Source organism: Chlorocebus sabaeus, chromosome 25 (genome assembly GCF_047675955.1).
Source record: "Chlorocebus sabaeus isolate Y175 chromosome 25, mChlSab1.0.hap1, whole genome shotgun sequence".
Classification (NCBI taxonomy): Eukaryota; Metazoa; Chordata; class Mammalia; order Primates; family Cercopithecidae; genus Chlorocebus; species Chlorocebus sabaeus.
The window spans coordinates 43,475,624-43,494,073 of record NC_132928.1 but is presented as its reverse complement, the minus strand read 5'-3'; the positions used below and the strand labels follow the sequence as shown (position 1 = coordinate 43,494,073).

Genomic DNA, 18,450 nt, shown 5'->3' with positions numbered 1-18,450 from the left:
AGCAAAGTTAGTAATTAAAAGATCTTTTCCAAGCATGCTTATCTTAAAGGAAGGATCTAAGGAAAATATCAATACGGTTTTTAAGCAGGTTTTTAAGATGATAAAGGAAGCTAGAAAATCCAGTGTCAATAATCCACCTGCAGGTAACTGAGAGCATGTTTTCTGTGCTCAGAGAAAATGAAACTACTCAAGAAATGTACATTTGATATAATGGTATAAGTATATAAAATGTATACCACAAGCTAACACTAGGTAAATGTCAAAGCCACCTTTGCTAGATTTAACTGATAAATGGAAGAAAGAAAGAAGTGATACCAGTATGTGAATGTTTTAAAGTTGCTGCTTCAATATACTAGTCAAAGCCTGCCAGAGCTATTTACCATCTCAGGACAATTTGTTCACTTCACTTAGAAATTAGAAATGTGCTCTGGCCAATAAATCTAAATTTATTTTGTAGTAGTCATTTTGCTTAATGGAAGTGTTTTCCAGATGTTGCCTAAGTCTAGTCGTCTGGGCCCTCTTCCAATAAATGAGGAAAGTTTGATTTCATAGGTTGTCACTGTTGATTTTGTCTAACCTTTGGACTAATTGGTTCATCCCACTATATTTGCACTGATATATAAGACTTCCAGGATATGGGATAAACTCATCTATCCTTTACGGGTAAGTGTCAAAGTTAACTTGCTTCGTGGAATTAAATGTGTTTTCATTAGAGGTGTTTGAAAAAAAATGTATAAGGATAGTAGTTGGAAATTTTTGAAAAGGATTATATTTATGCAATACACCTGTTGGAAGTCTCTGAATTTATATTGAGAGTTAAGGAAAAGTTGGAACAGTAACTCCATGATGCTTATTAAATTACATTTCAATGACACAGGTTATGATTTTCCTTAAGATGAAATTTTAACCTTGCACTGCTAAGTACATGCTATACTTTGACTAGAGTTTTAAGATAAGTCTGTTCTATGTTAGAGATTTCTTAAGTATTAAAACTGTCAATAACATGGCTGAGGGTGACTTGATTTGTTCTGCATAAAGTTAAGTCTAATGGTCAAATATTTTCTGTAGAATTAAAGCTGATTTAAAGTCTTGTTTCAAGAATGGGATGGTTTTATTATTAAGTTACATTTTTAAAACAACTGAAACGTGTATAATGCAAGCCTAAGTTAGTGGTGAGATGAAAGAGCAGTTTTCTGATACTTTTATTTTATTTTCAGCAAGGGTACCAACGGTACCTGAAAACAACCATGGCGTGGAAAACACTTCCCATTTACCTGTTGTTGCTGCTGTCTGTTTTCGTGATTCAGCAAGTTTCATCTCAAGGTAGCTTAACCATCGAACATACTTTTATTTAACAACTATTGCTAATCATTCAGTCTTGATTTTTATAACAACAGAAATATATTTCTAAAAATTTATATTTGCTTGAGTTTAATATATCATACAACCTTAAAATAATATACAACATGTAACCTGTTTATAAGTGCTTTGGAATTCTCATCTTTTTCTCCTTTTGAGAGTTTTGAGCTTGTGTAAATAATAATTTTGGTACTTGCCATTTCTATGTTCTCCCAAAAGTTTAAAAAGTGCAGACAGTTCATCATAAATTTATGCTGGAGCTATATAGTATCATAAAAATAACTAAAAAGAACAATATTTAGATAACATATTTTTTGCCTTTATGTTGAACAATTTGGTCTTTTAAATCAAATAAATTATTGATAACTTATTTTGGCATCATTTAGGCATAGATATCATATTATAATAAACTACAGTGTTTCAAATGGTATTTTATTAGTCTTAAAAATGTTCTCTTTTTCTTACAGGAACTATTCATCCAGGTATGGACAAATACAGACGTGACTGTCATTTTGTATTATAACATTAAACTTTTCACAGTCCTCTAAAATAGGTCCTGGATGAACAGTTCTTGTTATTCATTTTTTAGAGAATGTTAAAGTACACTCAGTGTAATCACATTAGTAGAAGATGCTATCATGCCATCTAGGTGGATTAAGAGTAACAATGCCAAGCTTTGGATTTTTCTTTTCTTTTCCTTTTGTTCCCCTTTGATAAGCAAAAGCTGAGAGAATAAAAATCAAGATTCATGACAGTTATGATGAAATTACATTTCTAAAGTAAACATTTCCAGTAAAATACGAAGATTCTTATGAAACCTGAACAAGAGTGGTAACTGTCTGCATAGGCATAAGTTGCAGAATTGTTTAGATAAGAAAAGATGGGAAAACACATGAAAGCAAATATGAATAGTCAATGAGAATGATGACTACTCCAGTATCTCCAGACCCTTCGGCTTTCTCATAACAATATGACAAGGTTCACAACACTGGGGGCACTTTCTAAACTGCCTTTTCCTCTGTAATACAATTGGTTATTCACTAAAACAGTGCTACTTTAATTTTAATTTTCATTAAATAAATGAAATTAAAATTAACGGGGCTGGGTGCGGTGGCTCACACCTGTAATCCCAGCACCTTGGGAGGCCTAGGCAGACAGATCACCTGAGGTCAGGAGCTCAAGAGCAGCCTGGGCAGCATGGCAAAATCTTGTCTCTATACAAAATACAAAAAATCAGCCGGTGTGGTAGCGTGTGCCTGTAATCCCGGCTACTCGGAGGCTGAGGCAGGAGGATCTCTTGAATTCAGGAGGTGGAGGTTGCAGTGAGCTGAGCTTGCTCCACTGCACTCCAGCCTGGGCAACAGAGTGAGACACTGTCTCAAAAATAAATAAATAAATAAATAAATAAATAAATAAAATTAATGGTTATAATTAATAGCAATAAAAGAATAAAAGTAGGACAGACACCTAGTCTATGAAAACAAACTTTTCCTGTAAGGATGATTTCCTTTTTTTTTTTTTTTTTTCCTTTGAAACAGGGTCTTGCTTTGTCCCAGGCTAGAGTGCAGTGGCATGATCTTGGCTGACTGCAACCTCTGCCTACCAGGTTCAAGCGATTCTCCTATCTCAGCCTCCTGAGTAGCTGGGATTACAGGCCCCTGCCACCATGCCTGGCTAATTTTTGTATTTTTAGTAAAGATGGGTTTTCACCATGTTGGCCAGGCTGGTCTCATCTGACCTCAGGTGATCCGCCCGCCTCTGCCTCCCAAAGTGCCGGGATTACCGTTGATTTCTTATTTCGGAAATCTCCCAACCATAAAAAAAAAAAAAATTCCCTTGATACTGTCTTGTCTGCTTCTCTTGCTTTCTCAACCTCATCTCATTCTTTTTTTTCTTTATATATAATATATGTATTTATATACATACACTATATATACATTTTTGTATGTGTTATGCATTCATGTATGCAAAGTGTTCTGAAAGTTGTCCTATAATTTACTGTTTTATTTGCATATTCAGACCTTGGCATTCCTGGACTCTATTAAGATTTGTTTTCAGTGTGTTTCAACATTCCTCTGTGGATTTAGGACATTGCACCTGCCAATTTCTGTTCCAGAGATGGATTCCATTGTCACATTCCTGCAGTCATTTCTCAGGAAGGGTTTTAAGGTGGTGTTTCCCAAATGACTTTTTAAAAATATTTGAGAATGAGTATGCTTTTGTTATTGTTTGCTTAATTGTTGCCTGGAGAATCTCTGTTCATGACCTTTATAGTTATGCCCAGTTATTTTAAGTGTTCTCACTTTAGCAGTGGTTGTAAGCATCTGGCTTCCCTGACATTTTAAAAATACAGTTATCCCCACCAATTAAGAAAGAAAAAGCTCAGTAAAGTTTGTGCTGGTGCAACCAGCTTGCTTTAAGCTTATCATCAGGAATGGGAGGCGATGCGATGGGTGGAAAAATCTCAGGCTTAAAATAAGATATATCAGAGTTCAAGTTCTGGACGGATTGTTTACTTAAGGTGACCATAAAATGTATTATCTAAATTAGGACAATTATAAGAGTAAAAGAGTTCACTACAAATAATTGGAAGGTATTAATTAACCTATGATGCAGATATACTGGAACTATTAACTAGCTGTGTGATAATGAGCGAGTTGTCAAAATTTCTGTGTTTCAGCTTTCTTATCTCTAAAAAAGGGCTATTAAATCCTGGAAACATTTTCATAAGCATTAGAGATAATGTATGACTCAATACCTGGCATAGTGAAGCTCAATAAATGTCAACTGCTAATCATCAAAGCCACAGCATTGGTAGTAGCTGTAGCTGCCACCTCTCCCTTAAGAATATCACCCTCTTCAGGCAAAGCCATTACTTTGCCTGCTTTTCAAAAGTGTATTTTTTATCTCAATCTAGTGAAGAATAAAGTGACACAACTGAGATCACCTAAGACATCAGCCAAATATCAGCTGGGCCTATTGCTAACATCATTCCAACACCTTCTCGGTCAATAAAATTCTCTCTCACCAAGCAGCTTCGTCCCCCTCATTAGATTGCTCCCTTTCTATAAAGTGCTTTGGCCATATTTACGCCAGTATTGTATAATTTTAGATTTATCAAGCTGTGCAGGGAGATGTGGGGAAGGGTATTCTAGAGATGCCACCTGCAACTGTGATTATAACTGTCAACACTACATGGAGTGCTGCCCTGATTTCAAGAGAGTCTGCACTGTGGGTAAGTCCTGAGAGCGAGTGTCTCCTCTGTCAAGCAGCTCTGTGAGTCTGTGAGTCCCCCCTTGCACCCTCGTGCAGTGCTGTCTGTGAGACTGAGCCTCCCCTTGCACCCGCTTGCAGTGCTGTTTTCCCACTGTATCACTTCCTTTGCTTAAGTGCCTTTTCCTTCACTTGCATAAATGTTGCAGCGCATTGTACCTAAGGATGGTGTCAAAGCTTGTGATTACTGGGGAGGGTAAGGGAAGCCTGGAAATCTGTCACTTGCACTAGGTTATTGACTAGTTCCAAGTAAAATGTCTTATTTTAAATCGAGAAGATACGGTCAGTCAGTAGTCATTAAGTATATAGTAAGGAGTAATTATTTACAATCAGAGATGTCCTCAACTAGTGATGAGGTCTTTCAATAGTTTCATCAAAAGAATATATAAGCGTGGAATAATCTTGTCTACTATTTGACTTTTTGATGTTAAGACATTTCTAAATTACCTGGAAAAGGCACTTTAAAGATAAAGTGCTAGTGTTTAATGATGAATTTCAGTTAAACTTGAAGGTCTGAATTTTAAATTGTGAGTAGTGTTTCACTTGAATATATTTTGGACCATTTTGTTATTAACACAGAAACATTTCCTATTCAATTTAAGAAAATTACAATTAAAATTATTTGAAAGGTTTATTTGCTTTAGAATTTGAATGTGAAGGTGAGGAATACATTGTACAATTTATGTATTGGATGGGTAATTATTTCAAATAGGCCTTGGTAAGTCCTGGTACCTCTAACCAAGGCTTTTTAAATTTTCATGTTTTAAATGAGTAGTCCTCCCTAACATAGTCCACACTATAAGATTAGGCTGAAAGCTTTCAACTATACACGTTTCTCAGTTTGTCATAATGAGGGTCTCTGCATTACAAATGATTTTTAAGCCTCAAAAGTGGCCCATTTATAGGAATATATATATATATATATATATACACACACACACATATATTTATATGGAATATATTGCTGAGATCTGTTCATTCAATTACTGTGAATCTATTACAAAGCAGTGTGTGAAGAGGAGAAGGATGAAGAGATTTCATATTAAGTGTACCTCACTATTTAGACATTTCCCGATTTTTCATTGTTCATACATGTAAATAACTGGGGCAGCATCAGGACGTCTCTTGGAGTCTTGAACGGCAAGAAGAGTGGCCCTCAGTTACCATATTTCTTTTTTCACTTGGGCTGTCTCCATCTGGGATACCATCTAATTTTTCCTGGATGATGTACTTCAAATTTTAAATAAAAGACTTAGAAATGAACTTTTGGAAACCTAGTCGAGTCTAAGGTGGGAAATGGCTGTCAAATACACGGGCCTGGCTTCACAATTAATAATCTGTAACTTCTTGTTTTGCTCTGGGTAGAGCTTTCCTGTAAAGGCCGCTGCTTTGAGTCCTTCGAGAGAGGGAGGGAGTGTGACTGTGACGCCCAATGTAAGAAGTATGACAAGTGCTGTCCTGATTATGAGAGTTTCTGTGCAGAAGGTAAGCATCACAGTACCAACCAATGCTTCTCAGTACAGGCAGATCTGTGCACCGACCTTAGCATCACTGCTAATGTCTAACATGCAGTCCATCTCATGCCTTGATTCTACTAACATATAAGCTATTTCATAACAATTTTGTGTTGTGGAGATTAATTAAAGAAGAAAAGCACCTTGCAACAGCAGCACCCCCAGGCTCAGCCAGGCTCCAGGAGCACAAGATGTTGCTAGAGGGGAAAGACAGAGGATAAGGCTGAATGCACATGCCTTTTTTTTCTTCAGATATGGTTCAATTTCAGGTTAAATCAACAGTAATCAATTCACTTGATGATTTCTTGTCTCACCCTTGCTGACTTCACAAAGTCAACTATCCTTTGAGCTGTCTGTGCTTTTGGCCTCAGTGTTTGAGTATATATTTAAAGACACAAGCAACACTTTCAGCTTCCCTAAACAAGTAAATTTATGAATTAGTTTAAGCCATTAAATTTACAGGCAAATCTACCTAACACGTTGTTAACTGTCATGTTCCTTCCCATTTCTGCAATCTCCTCAGCAGTCTCTGTTCCAATACATGTGCATGGTAAAGTCAATAACAAGCGATATTCCCATCTTAAAATCATCTTCTCTATTTATAGGTCTTGAAGGACTACTCTAGAATATAACAAAAGGCTCCAGATTTTATAGAAAAAGATTTTAAAAACATACTTAAATACTGGATTACTTTCCTTTACCAAATGGTTGTTCTTAAATTCTACTTTGTTAAAAAAAGAATATTTGTGGAGGTGAAGACAAGCTTTGCTTGCATAATCAATCTTATCATTTTATTTAAACAAGCCTTCCCTCCTGCTTGTTTAGAACAGTGAAGAAACAGAGTGGAAAACTGTTAATCAGCAGAGTTGAGAGATGTTTCTTAGCCGTTCAATGTTTTCATGGGAAAACATTCCAAAAATAATGAAGACAACACCCCTGTAATAAAAAACTCAGAACTCACCCTTCCTGCAGCTTTTAGCAGGTCCCATGATGAGTGACACATATTTACTCATTACCCTAATTGTTTTGGCTGTGAGACAAGAAAGCTAAGAATTTGTTTTGGGCAGAGGATTTTGTGTAGGGAGGGAAGATGGTTAGAAAGTGATGAGACATTGAGAGAACATTTTGATAAAGATAATACTTTATGATAAGAAATGTTTGGTCAGCTTACTTAAAGTTTAGGTAGAACTCAGTGAAAAAAAAGATGAAGGCAATGCTGGCCAACTTTCTTTACAGAATTCATAAGATAGTCAGGGTCCCAACTTAAAATAATAAAACCACTCAGAATCTCAATACTTTATTTTTTAAGTATAATAACCCAACTATCTTGAGATTCAACACCTAGTTGTTTCAGTATAGATGCCACTTACAGGTGTCTATATATCTAAAAATCAACATTTCAAGAATTGAAGGAATCCCAGCCATCCAAGTGCCTCTGAATGGGAGAGAGAAAACAGAGTTCAAGAGGTTAACTGTTCTGACCAAGAGCACGAGCTAGTACATGGCAGACCTGTTTCTCAAATTGAGATACTTGACATTTTTGTTGGGTGGCAGGAGAAATGAGAGGGGCAGTGGCCAGTTCATGGAGACTATAGCAATAGGCTTCTGGGGCGATGCTGCTGGGAGCAGCACGATTTATCACAATTCTTCTGTACCCAGAGAGTCCCCAGTGCTCTCTGTTTTTGTATCCTTTATTAGTCTCTCTTGTTCCTAATGATTAAAAAGAAAATTAAAAAGTTCCGTGTTTTCTCTTCTAGACTGAGAAGCAGAAGAGGGAAGGGGACTAAAAGGTTAAAAAGATACACTCCAAACCATTAACAGTTGTATCTTTGGGAAGGGCAGCACATTTGAGGAAAAGCATAATGTGAAGGTGTGAACTTTTCACAAGAATATTCATGTGGAACTTTTGTAATTAAAAAAACAAAGGGCAAATTGGTATCATTTAATTTAAATGAATATTAAAACAAAAAATGAACACTAAAAACAGAAAAAAAATTCTGAAGGCAAAGACTTTTAGAAATCATCTTGAATAAACATCTTAGTTTGTAGACAGGAAGATGAAGTTCAAGAGAATTATTTGCCTAAGGTCACAATGGTAGAGGCTCGTAGGTCTAGGACTGGAATTCAGGTCTTCTGATTCCTGAGACTTTGCTCCCTGTCATAACTTACAACAATCTGAAAACTAATATTTTATAGCAATGCATCCTTAGAATTAAATGGAGTCATTCGTGTTGGGCTGGAGCCTGCCTGCACTGGCTGTCACCAGCATCTACTCTTGAAGCTAGATGCATCCGTGCTTTTCACAGTTAGAGCTGCTGATGAACATAAACAAGATGTTAACTGACTTGTCTTGCTTGGCCTCAGTGCATAATCCCACATCACCACCATCTGCAAAGAAAGCACCTCCACCTTCAGGAGCATCTCAAACCATCAAATCAACAACCAAACGTTCACCCAAACCACCAAACAAGAAGAAGACTAAGAAAGTTGTAGAATCAGAGGAAATAACAGAAGGTAGGAAGATGACAGATACAATCAAAGGAGCTTTCTTAGAAGAAATAACTTGTAGGTGACTGCTTATCTAAGCCCATTCTCAGAGAACAGGGTAATCTTAGGAATCATGAGGCTCATTACACTCGAAGGTTTTAGAGTTTGCTTTTAAGTAAAGTTTAAGACAAAGTATAAACTCTCAGTTCTTTCTGTATTTACCAAACCCAGCATGAGTCTGGGTTAAAACAAATCAGAAGGGACACATCTTACTGTAAAAAACAAAAACCATCCCATGATTTTCTTTGCAGAATAATTTGATTCTGTGTTTTGGAGGATATGGGAAAGTTGAGAGATACTAGTAATACTGCTAGTATCTGTGATAAGCCCAGGTGCCTTGCTTTTAACTGACAGTTGAAAGGCAGTTGGTCATATTACTAATAAAAGCAAAATCCAGATACTTGTAGATTAGTAAATAGCACTTCTTGCTGTATTTAGACTGGCAGTTCTTTTTAGTTTTAAATCAAGTTGGTGTGATCAAACTTTCTATTTGATTTATAGAACATTCTGTTTCTGAAAATCAAGAGTCCTCCTCCTCCTCCTCCTCTTCCTCTTCTTCTTCAACAATTCGGAAAATCAAGTCTTCCAAAAATTCAGCTGCTAATAGAGAATTACAGAAGAAACTCAAAGGTTTGAGCATTGATAAAGATCAAAGACTATATCAATGCCATATTAATAATGATTGTATTTAAAAGTAGTGCGTGTTGGTAGAATGAAGACATCTCAATATGGGGTGGGGGAATATAACTTTAAAACTATTATCTTAGAAAGTATCAGATGAATACTTCCTATAGGAAATTAGTGCCAAGCAGCTCAGAAGCCACTCTAAAAGCAAAGGATAAGAAGATGCTGTAGCAGTGACTGTGGAACCACAGGATGGCACCAGAGATGATTACTTATGGCATTCTGTTGTCACTCTTATTTACCTGATATCATTTTGCTTCTTCCCCTTCATCTTCCTTGCATCTTCATTTTCCCTTCCCCAGCTTTATTTTAACAAACATTTATATACTATCGTTCTAAGTGTTTTACAAGTATTAATTCATTAAATTCTTACAAACCTCTATGGAAAAAATGTTATCCATATTTTACAAATCCTCTTTATTTTCCTAGTAACTTATATATCTGGCTGATTTTTCTCTAGTAGAGACTGTGCTACAGAGTAGGCTGTTATTGCCTGAAAAGAGATTTCCTTTGCTGTTTATTATTTCCTGAAGTTCTGGTTCTAAAATATATTCCCTTTCTCCAGGAAATACTGAATTTTTGGATAAGGGAGTTTTAAAGAACTCTAAGTGGTTGTGATTTCCTCTGAAGCATTCTCTCTAGATAAACAGCCAGATATTTAATCTTTTAGTCACCCAGAAAATCATGCACAAAGCCACCCTTGGGCTTTGTAGTTCACCTGTGGGGTAGCTGCTATGGGAAAGCCTTGATAAATACTCTCTTTTTGCTGCCATGGCACCCTAATCTCCTACCTATGTCCCCTGGGACTTGCAAGTTTAGCTGCGCAGAAGAAAAGGAGTGGCTAATAGCCCTATGTATGGGAACAAGCCTCAAGCAGGGACTGTGCGGGTGACTGGGGCAGATTGCTCAGAGGTAGCTGTAGAGGCCTCTGAGATAATTGTTGCAGCAAGATGGTAGTACTAGGTTTCCAGGAGGAAGGAAGGGACACTGGGCACTGAAGAATAAGACTAGAAAAGTGGGGGGTAAAGAACATTAATATAAACAGATGAATTAGTGTTATTTGTTGTGTTGCTAATTTCAAAGTTGCCACTGACTTACATGTATTAATTGTATAGAGTTTAATTTGTGCTTTCTCATCCCTCATCTCATTCATTCCCTAAAACAACCCAGTAAGATAGGTTGAGTATTTACCATTTTACAACAAATTAAAGGACATAGTAGAGGTTAGCAATTTGCTTGGAAACACACAACTAGTCAATGATAAAAATGGGATCTTTATCTCACTATTAAAGAAAAAAAATTCTAAAATAACAAGATGTGTTTTTTCTCCAGGAAAAGATAACAAGAAGAACAGAACTAAAAAGAAACCTACTCCCAAACCACCAGTTGTAGATGAAGCTGGAAGTGGATTGGACAATGGTGACTTCAAAGTCACCACAACTCCTGCCACGTCTACCACCCAACACAATAAAGTCACCACATCTCCCAAGATCACAACAGCAAAACCAAAAAATCCCAGACCCAGTCTTCCACCTAATTCTGATACATCTAAACAGACATCTTTGACAACGAATAAAGAGACAACAGTTGAAACTAAAGAACCTACTACAACAAATAAACAGACTTCAACTGATGGAAAAGAGACTACTTCAGCTAAAGAGACACAAAGTGTAGAGAAAACATCAGCTAAAGATTTAGCACCTACATCTAAAGTGCCGGCTAAACCTACACCCAAAGCTGAAACTACAACCAAAGGCCCTGCTCTTACCACCCCCAAGGAGCCTACACCCACCACTCCCAAGGAGCCTGCATCTACCACTCCCAAAGAGCCTGCACCCACCACCACCAAGTCTGGACCCACTACTCCCAAGGAGCCTGCCCCAACTACCCCCAAGGAGCCTGCACCCACCACTCCCAAGAAGCCTGCACCAATTGCACCCAAGGAGCCTTCACCCACCACCACCAAGAAGCCTGCACCCACCACTCCCAAGGAGCCTTCACCCACCACCACTAAGGAGCCTGCACCCACCATCCCCAAGGAGCCTGCACCCACCACTCCCAAGGAGCCTGCACCCACCACCACGAAGGAGCCTGCACCCACCACCCCCAAGGAGCCTTCACCCACCACTCCCAAGAAGCTCACACCCACCACTCCCAAGGAGCCTGCCCCAACTCCCCCCAAGGAGCCTGCACCCACCACTCCCAAGGAGCCTGCACCCACCACCCCCAAGGAGCCTTCACCCACCACTCCCAAGGAGCCTGCCCCAACTCCCCCCAAGGAGCCTGCACCCACCACTCCCAAGGAGGCTGCACCAACTCCCCCCAAGGAGCCTGCACCCACCACTCCCAAGGAGCCTGCACCCACCACTCCCAAGGAGCCTGCACCCACCACTCCCAAGGAGCCTGCACCCACCACCACCAAGAAGCCTGTACCCACCACTCCCAAGGAGCTCACACCCACCATCCCTGAGGAGCTCGTACCCACCACCCCTGAGGAGCTCACACCCACCACCCCTGAGGAGCCTGCACTCACCACCCCTGCGGAACTCGCTCCCACCACCCCTGAGGAACCTGCTCCCACCACTCCCAAGGCACCAGCTCCCACCACCCCTAAGGAGCCTGCTCCAAAAACTGCTCCAACTACCCCTAAGGAGCCTGCTCCAACTACCCCTAAGGGGACTGCTCCAACTACCCCTAAGGGGACTGCTCCAACGACCCTCAAGGAGACTGCTCCAACTACCCCTAAGGGGACTGCTCCGACTACCCCTAAGGGGACTGCTCCAACTACCCTCAAGGAGACTGCTCCAACTACCCCTAAGGGGACTGCTCCAACTACCCTCAATGAACCTGCACCCACTACTCCCAAGCAGCCTGCCCCCAAGGAGCTTATACCCACCACCACCAAGGAGCCCACACCCACCACCTCTGACAAGCCCGCTCCAACTACCCCTAAGGAGCCTGCACCGACTACCCCCAAGAAGCCTGCTCCAACTACTCCTGAGACACCTCCTGCAACCACTTCAGAGGCCTCTACTCCAACTACCACCATGGAGCCTCCCACTAGCCACAAAAGCTCTGATGAATCAACTCCTGAGCTTTCTGCAGAACCCACACCAAAGGTTCTTGAAAACAGTCCCAAGAAACCCAGTGTACCTACAACTAAGACTCCTGCAGTGACTAAATCTGAAATGACTACAATAGCTAAAGACAAGATAACAGAAAGAGACATACGTACTACACCTGAAACTACAACTGTTGCACCTAAGATGACAAAAGAGACAGCAACTACAACAGAAAAAACTACCGAATCCAAAATAACAACTACAACCACACAAGTAACATCTACCACTACTCAAGATACCACACCATTCAAAATTACTACTTTTAAAACAACTACTCTTGCACCCAAAGTAACTACTACAACAAAAAAGACAATTACTACAACTGAGATCATGAACAAACCTGAAGAAACAGCTAAACCAAAAGATAGAGTTACTAATTCTAAAGTGACAACTGCTAAACCTCAAAAGCCAACCAAAGCACCCAAAAAGCCCACTTCTACCAAAAAGCCCACTTCTACCAAAAAGCCCACTTCTACCAAAAAGCCAAAAACAACACCTAGAGTGAGAAAACCAAAGACGACACCAACTCCCCCCAAGATGACATCAACAATGCCAGAATTGAACCCTACCTCAAGAGTAGCAGAAGCCATGCTCCAAACCACCACCAGACCTAACCAAACTCCAAACTCCAAACTAGTTGAAGTAAATCCAAAGAATGAAGATGCAGGTGGTGCTGAAGGAGAAACACCTCACATGCTTCCCAGGCCCCATGTGTTCACGCCTATAGTTATTCCCGGCATGGATTACTCACTGAGAGTACCCAATCAAGGCATTATCATCAATCCCATGCTTTCCGGTATTAAGAATCAGTTTTCATTTTTAAAGCTGGTAATGTTAGTTTACATCTATATGAACCAGAATGCCTTAGTTTAGTATCACTCGACTGAGATGTATTACCTGACCTGATTAACTTGTGAAGTTTTACAGCTTCCCTGTAGGTAAGCAGAGGCGTATAGTAAGCTTATTCATTCTTTAGGAAATTAATAATTTAGGGTTGGGAATTTAGCATGTGTGTGTCTGTGAGCAGCAGAGATGGTACATCGAATGCCAAAAAAATTTAGTTGGGAGTCTATTCTTAAAAGTACAATGCAAAGCAAAAATGTGTAGTATCATTTTCCAAACTAATCCAAAGGGAGGGCAATCAGAACTGAAAGATGCAATTTCACATTGAGTTCATACATCCAATAAATGTCTAGTTTACATGAAAATCTAGGTAACCTGGCCCATTCCAATTCATAATAATTTATTTCATGTAATACTTTTGAAGAGTAACATCTTTAAGCAAAATGGAATTATCAAGTATATAACTATGCAAACACGTCAAACTCTGTTCTTCAAGATCTCAGAAAAGGTAAACAGGAAATAGAACCCTGTGGAAAGACTTGAAAAAACATACATACTTTTCTCATTTTGTTCTATATTTGTTTTGTTTTTGTTAATTTGTTTAGATGAGACCGATATATGCAATGGTAGGCCAGTAGATGGACTGACTACTCTGCGCAATGGGACATTAGTTGCATTCCGAGGTGAGCTATGTACATACGTTTATTTTTCTTCTCATCATTCTGTTTTGGCATTTATGAGAACCAAAGTCATGGGAGAGTGCTAGTTTGGGTTGTTTTCTGGAGGGGAATCTGATTGATAAACATACCTCACAGGAGAATCTAAGAGTAATAATGGAAATATTGGATTAAGAAAATTAGACCAAGTAACAAAACAAAATCAAGACCCTGAACTGATACTACTGAGGTTTTTTTCTTACTGTTAAGATTTAAAAGGTAGTTCAATTTTTTTTTTTTTTGGGCGGTTGTTAAAATTTTAATTTCATACGAAGTGAAATGACACCAGCATGCATATTCGCTGCTTTATTTGAAAATAACATCTCAATTGTGATGTGTTCAAGTGTTACACTCTCTGTTGGAGGGTAACAGAAGAAAAGTTATTTCATGTTAATTCTCTGCTGTACTCTCTGCTAGTCAGTCTTAACACATATTTAGATTAAATCCGAAAATAATTCCTTTTTGTATAGTAGAGGCTAAAGAGATGTTAGTCATTAAATTATAATTCCTTAGTTCTAAGAGATAAAGAAATTGAGAACCAAAGACATAGTAAGTCACAAAGCCAAAAGGCTTTCTTGAGACAGGGTCTCCCTCTGTCACCCAGGCTGGAGTACAGTGGCACAATCACGGCTCAATGCAGGCTCAATCTCCTGGGCCCAAGCGATCCTCCCGTCTCAGCCACCTGAGTAGCTGGGACTACAGGTGTGTGCCACCATACCTGGCTAATTCTTGTATTTTTTTTTGTGAAGACACGGTTTTGTCATGGTGCCCACACTGGTCTCAAACTCCTAGGCCCAGCCATCTACCCACCTTGACCTCCTAAAATGCTGGATTACAGGTGTGAGCCACTGCACCGGGCCCAACCAATAGCTCTTTCTAAAGAAACTAGAAAACTAAAATATCTCAAAGGTTATGCTAAATTTCGGACTTGGGAAATACCTGCTCTCAGAAATGTTCAAACACTACCTTCTGGATCTGACTAAACTTCCTTCCAGTCATACAATGCATAAGAAAACTACTTTTTTTTTTTTTTTTCATTTTGGTTTCTTTTGTGATAGGTTTAGCATTCAGCTTGTAGGCTGATGTCTTTCCTTAAATTTTAGGTCATTATTTCTGGATGCTAAGTCCATTCAGTCCACCATCTCCAGCTCGCAGAATTACTGAAGTCTGGGGTATTCCTTCCCCCATTGATACTGTTTTTACTAGGTGCAACTGTGAAGGAAAAACTTTCTTCTTTAAGGTAACACAATTATCTTTGTGAGAGAAATTTAATTATAATTTGTAAATGCATTGTTTATTACAACATATATCACCTTAACCTCCAATATAAGTGTCCGCACTTTAAACTATCATCAAAATTTAATCATAAGCAAGTTTGATAACATTAATGGTCAAAATTCAACCATTCAACTAAGTTAACATGTTCTCTCTATACTTAAATCTAGAAATGAGTTCCTAATCTTTTTTCCCAAAGCTGGTAACATAATTTTCTCTTTTAAATTATCAGGATTCTCAGTACTGGCGTTTCACCAATGATATAAAAGATGCAGGGTATCCCAAACCAATTATCAAAGGATTTGGAGGACTCACTGGACAAATAGTGGCAGCGCTTTCAATAGCTAAATACAAGAACCGGCCTGAATCTGTGTATTTTTTCAAGAGAGGTATGTGCTACATAATTGACAAGATTACAAAACTTTTAAAGAATTACACTCAGCATTTTATTATTGAGTTTACTGTTAAAAGATATCTTTAATGGCTGGAATCAAATATTTTCAGTGACAAAAGTCAAAATTGAGGGTAGTATTCTTATTGTCCTCAATTTTTATTTAGATTTATTCACAGGCAAATCACAATTCATTTGAGTTTTCAGGTCACTGATAGAATGTCATTTACTTTCGCTTCATAAATGTGCATGTCATCCTTGCACAGGGGCCATGCTAATCTCTGTATCATTCTAATTTTAGTATATGTGCTGCCAACGTGAGCACTTGTCACTTTCAATTGAAATTAAATATATAACCATGTAATTGGCTGCATCTATTCATTCAACAAGTATTTCAGGGTTTAATAATTATTTTTACAATACCCTTGACTAACAGCCATTAATATCGACATATATGAAAAATGAAACAAAATTTTTTCCTATACATTGTAAAAGTTGTTTTCCATCTTTTCTGAGGGGATTACAATTTTCATTTTCCATGTGATATTCTAACACATAACAGGTGGCAGTATTCAGCAGTATATTTATAAACAGGAACCTGTACAGAAGTGCCCTGGAAGAAGGCCTGCTCTAAATTATCCAGTGTATGGAGAAACGACACAGGTTAGGAGACGTCGCTTTGAACGTGCTATAGGACCTTCTCTAACACACACCATCAGAATTCACTATTCACCCGTCAGACTGGCTTATCAAGACAAAGGTAACATTTTTATTCTGTTAAAAAAATCCTTAAATATAAGTAGATGTGATAGTTTCTTATACAGTAAGGCTTATGAAATATAGATACTGATCAAACAGCCCTAATAATTTAAGCTTACTGATGAAAAACTCATCCACTTGCCTTAGTGAATAACCAAAGACCAATACTTTCTTTTTCCTTGTGGGTAAGGAAAGCAGTTTGTTCAGGTTTGTCAGTTATAACCAATACTATTTATCAAGTACTTCTTACCAAGAACTATTTTTATATACCAATCTATAACCTTCAATAGTTCTACATCAGAGGGCAAAAACTGAGATTAAAACTCAGATCTGTCTGGCCCTTCCCAAGATAGTACATTGCCTTTTAATCTGGTATCTTTATTATTAAACATGTCATCTACAGGTTTCCTTCATAATGAAGTTAAAGTGAGTACACTGTGGAGAGGACTTCCAAATGTGGTTACCTCAGCTATATCACTGCCCAACATCAGAAAACCTGATGGCTATGATTACTATGCCTTTTCTAAAGGTAAGTTATTAACTAATAGTTTCCCAAGGAGGTGATATCATTTGTGAAAATAATGAAGATAAAGTAAAAATGCTGGCTGCAATGATGACTGAATGTGAGAAGTTACACTACGATATTTAATTCTAATTGCTGTGGAAAAGAGTTAAGACTTTTGCTTTAATTTCAATTAAAATGAATGGCACTGCAATTCAATTCTGCTCTAACCTTTATGAGATTACGATAAAATATCCAATTACTAGAGTAAAATTGCTACTGACGATAATATTTTACTTCTATCATTTGTGGCATTTAACAGATACCTTGTTTGGCACAAGGTTATACTGATTTGCATCATTGCAGTCTGTAAGATCAGAAGAGAAGTGCCTGAGAAACTAACTTTATCAATTAAATTGTGTTACTCAGGATGCTTTTCTTTGAAATGCCCAGAAATCTAAGTTATTTTGCCTGTAATTCCATAATATGAATGACACTGGCATGTATTTTTTAAAAAGAATAAACCCAAATAAATTATTTTTCAAACTTGGTTACTCTTTAATGCTTATTTCATAAACGAGAGTTGAATCCGATTTTACAAAAAGATGGTGAAATGTCAATCTTCTGAAACATCAAAAAAGCTGAAAGGTTGGAAAGTCTAGGCAATTGTTTTTCTTTCTGTTATAAAGTTCAAATTAATTAGTAAAAACATCTCTATTAAAATGATAAACATTGTCTTTGAGCATAATAGTCAATATAAGTTATTTTTTATTTTGGGCATTGTTTTCTTTTAACTAAAAAAATGTTTTCTCTTCCATTTAGATCAATACTATAACATTGATGTGCCTAGTAGAACAGCAAGAGCAATTACTACTCGTTCTGGGCAGACCTTATCCAAAGTCTGGTACAACTGTCCTTAGACTGATGAGCAAAGGAGGAGTCAACTAATGAAGAAAAGAATAATACATTTTGACACTGAAAAACATTTTATTAATAAAGAATATTGACATGAGTATACCAGTTTATATATAAAAATGTTTTTAAACTTGACAATCATTACACTAAAACAGATTTGAAAATCTTATTCACAGTTGTTATTGTTTACAGACCAATTAATTAATATTTCCTCTATTTATTCCTCCTCTCCCTCCCATTGCATGGCTCACACCTGTAAAAGAAAAAAAAAAAATAGAATCAAATTGAATATATCTTTTAAGAATTCAAAACTCATGTATTCACTTACTCTACTTCATTATAAAAAATATCTAGGCATTATGGATATAAAACTGTTGGGTATTCTACAACTTCAATGGAAATTATTACAAGCATATTAATATTTTTGTGACATAAGTACAATCTAAAAGTTATATTGGAAAACATGGAAATATTAAAATTTTACACTTTTACTAGCTAAAACATAATCACAAAGCTTTATCCATTGTATAAAAAAAATAACAATATGGCA

General features: G+C 37.7%; 2 protein-coding genes and 1 non-coding gene across 6 annotated transcripts in view; 1 reads left to right on the top strand and 2 right to left on the bottom strand.

Annotated features, from left to right (window-relative positions):
• The first annotated feature begins 1,223 nt into the window (after positions 1–1,223).
• Positions 1,224–17,997, top strand: PRG4 (proteoglycan 4). Of its 4 annotated transcripts, XM_007989148.3 has the most exons (12): positions 1,224–1,323; positions 4,472–4,594; positions 5,998–6,117; positions 8,511–8,660; positions 9,195–9,323; positions 10,710–13,295; positions 13,948–14,025; positions 15,162–15,298; positions 15,566–15,722; positions 16,287–16,484; positions 16,887–17,012; positions 17,808–17,997. In XM_007989148.3, the coding sequence occupies exons 1-12, from the start codon at positions 1,248–1,250 to the stop codon at positions 17,903–17,905; spliced, it is 3,978 nt and encodes a 1,325-aa protein (XP_007987339.3). In that variant the 5' UTR covers positions 1,224–1,247; the 3' UTR covers positions 17,906–17,997. The 4 variants fall into 4 exon arrangements, with proteins under 4 accessions (XP_007987339.3, XP_072867770.1, XP_072867771.1 ...); XM_073011669.1 differs by lacking the exon at positions 4,472–4,594; XM_073011670.1 differs by lacking the exon at positions 9,195–9,323.
• On the bottom strand, positions 15,946–16,049 carry LOC119619808 (U6 spliceosomal RNA). The gene has a single exon (XR_005236264.1). It is a non-coding gene; the product is annotated as a U6 spliceosomal RNA (small nuclear RNA).
• Positions 17,953–18,450, bottom strand: part of TPR (translocated promoter region, nuclear basket protein) — a 65,521-nt gene continuing 65,023 nt past the window's right edge. The window contains exon 52 of the mRNA XM_007989156.3: positions 17,953–18,153. Within this exon, the coding sequence (XP_007987347.1) occupies positions 18,098–18,153 (56 nt within the window). The 3' untranslated portion in view covers positions 17,953–18,097. The remainder of the gene's footprint in view (positions 18,154–18,450) is intronic.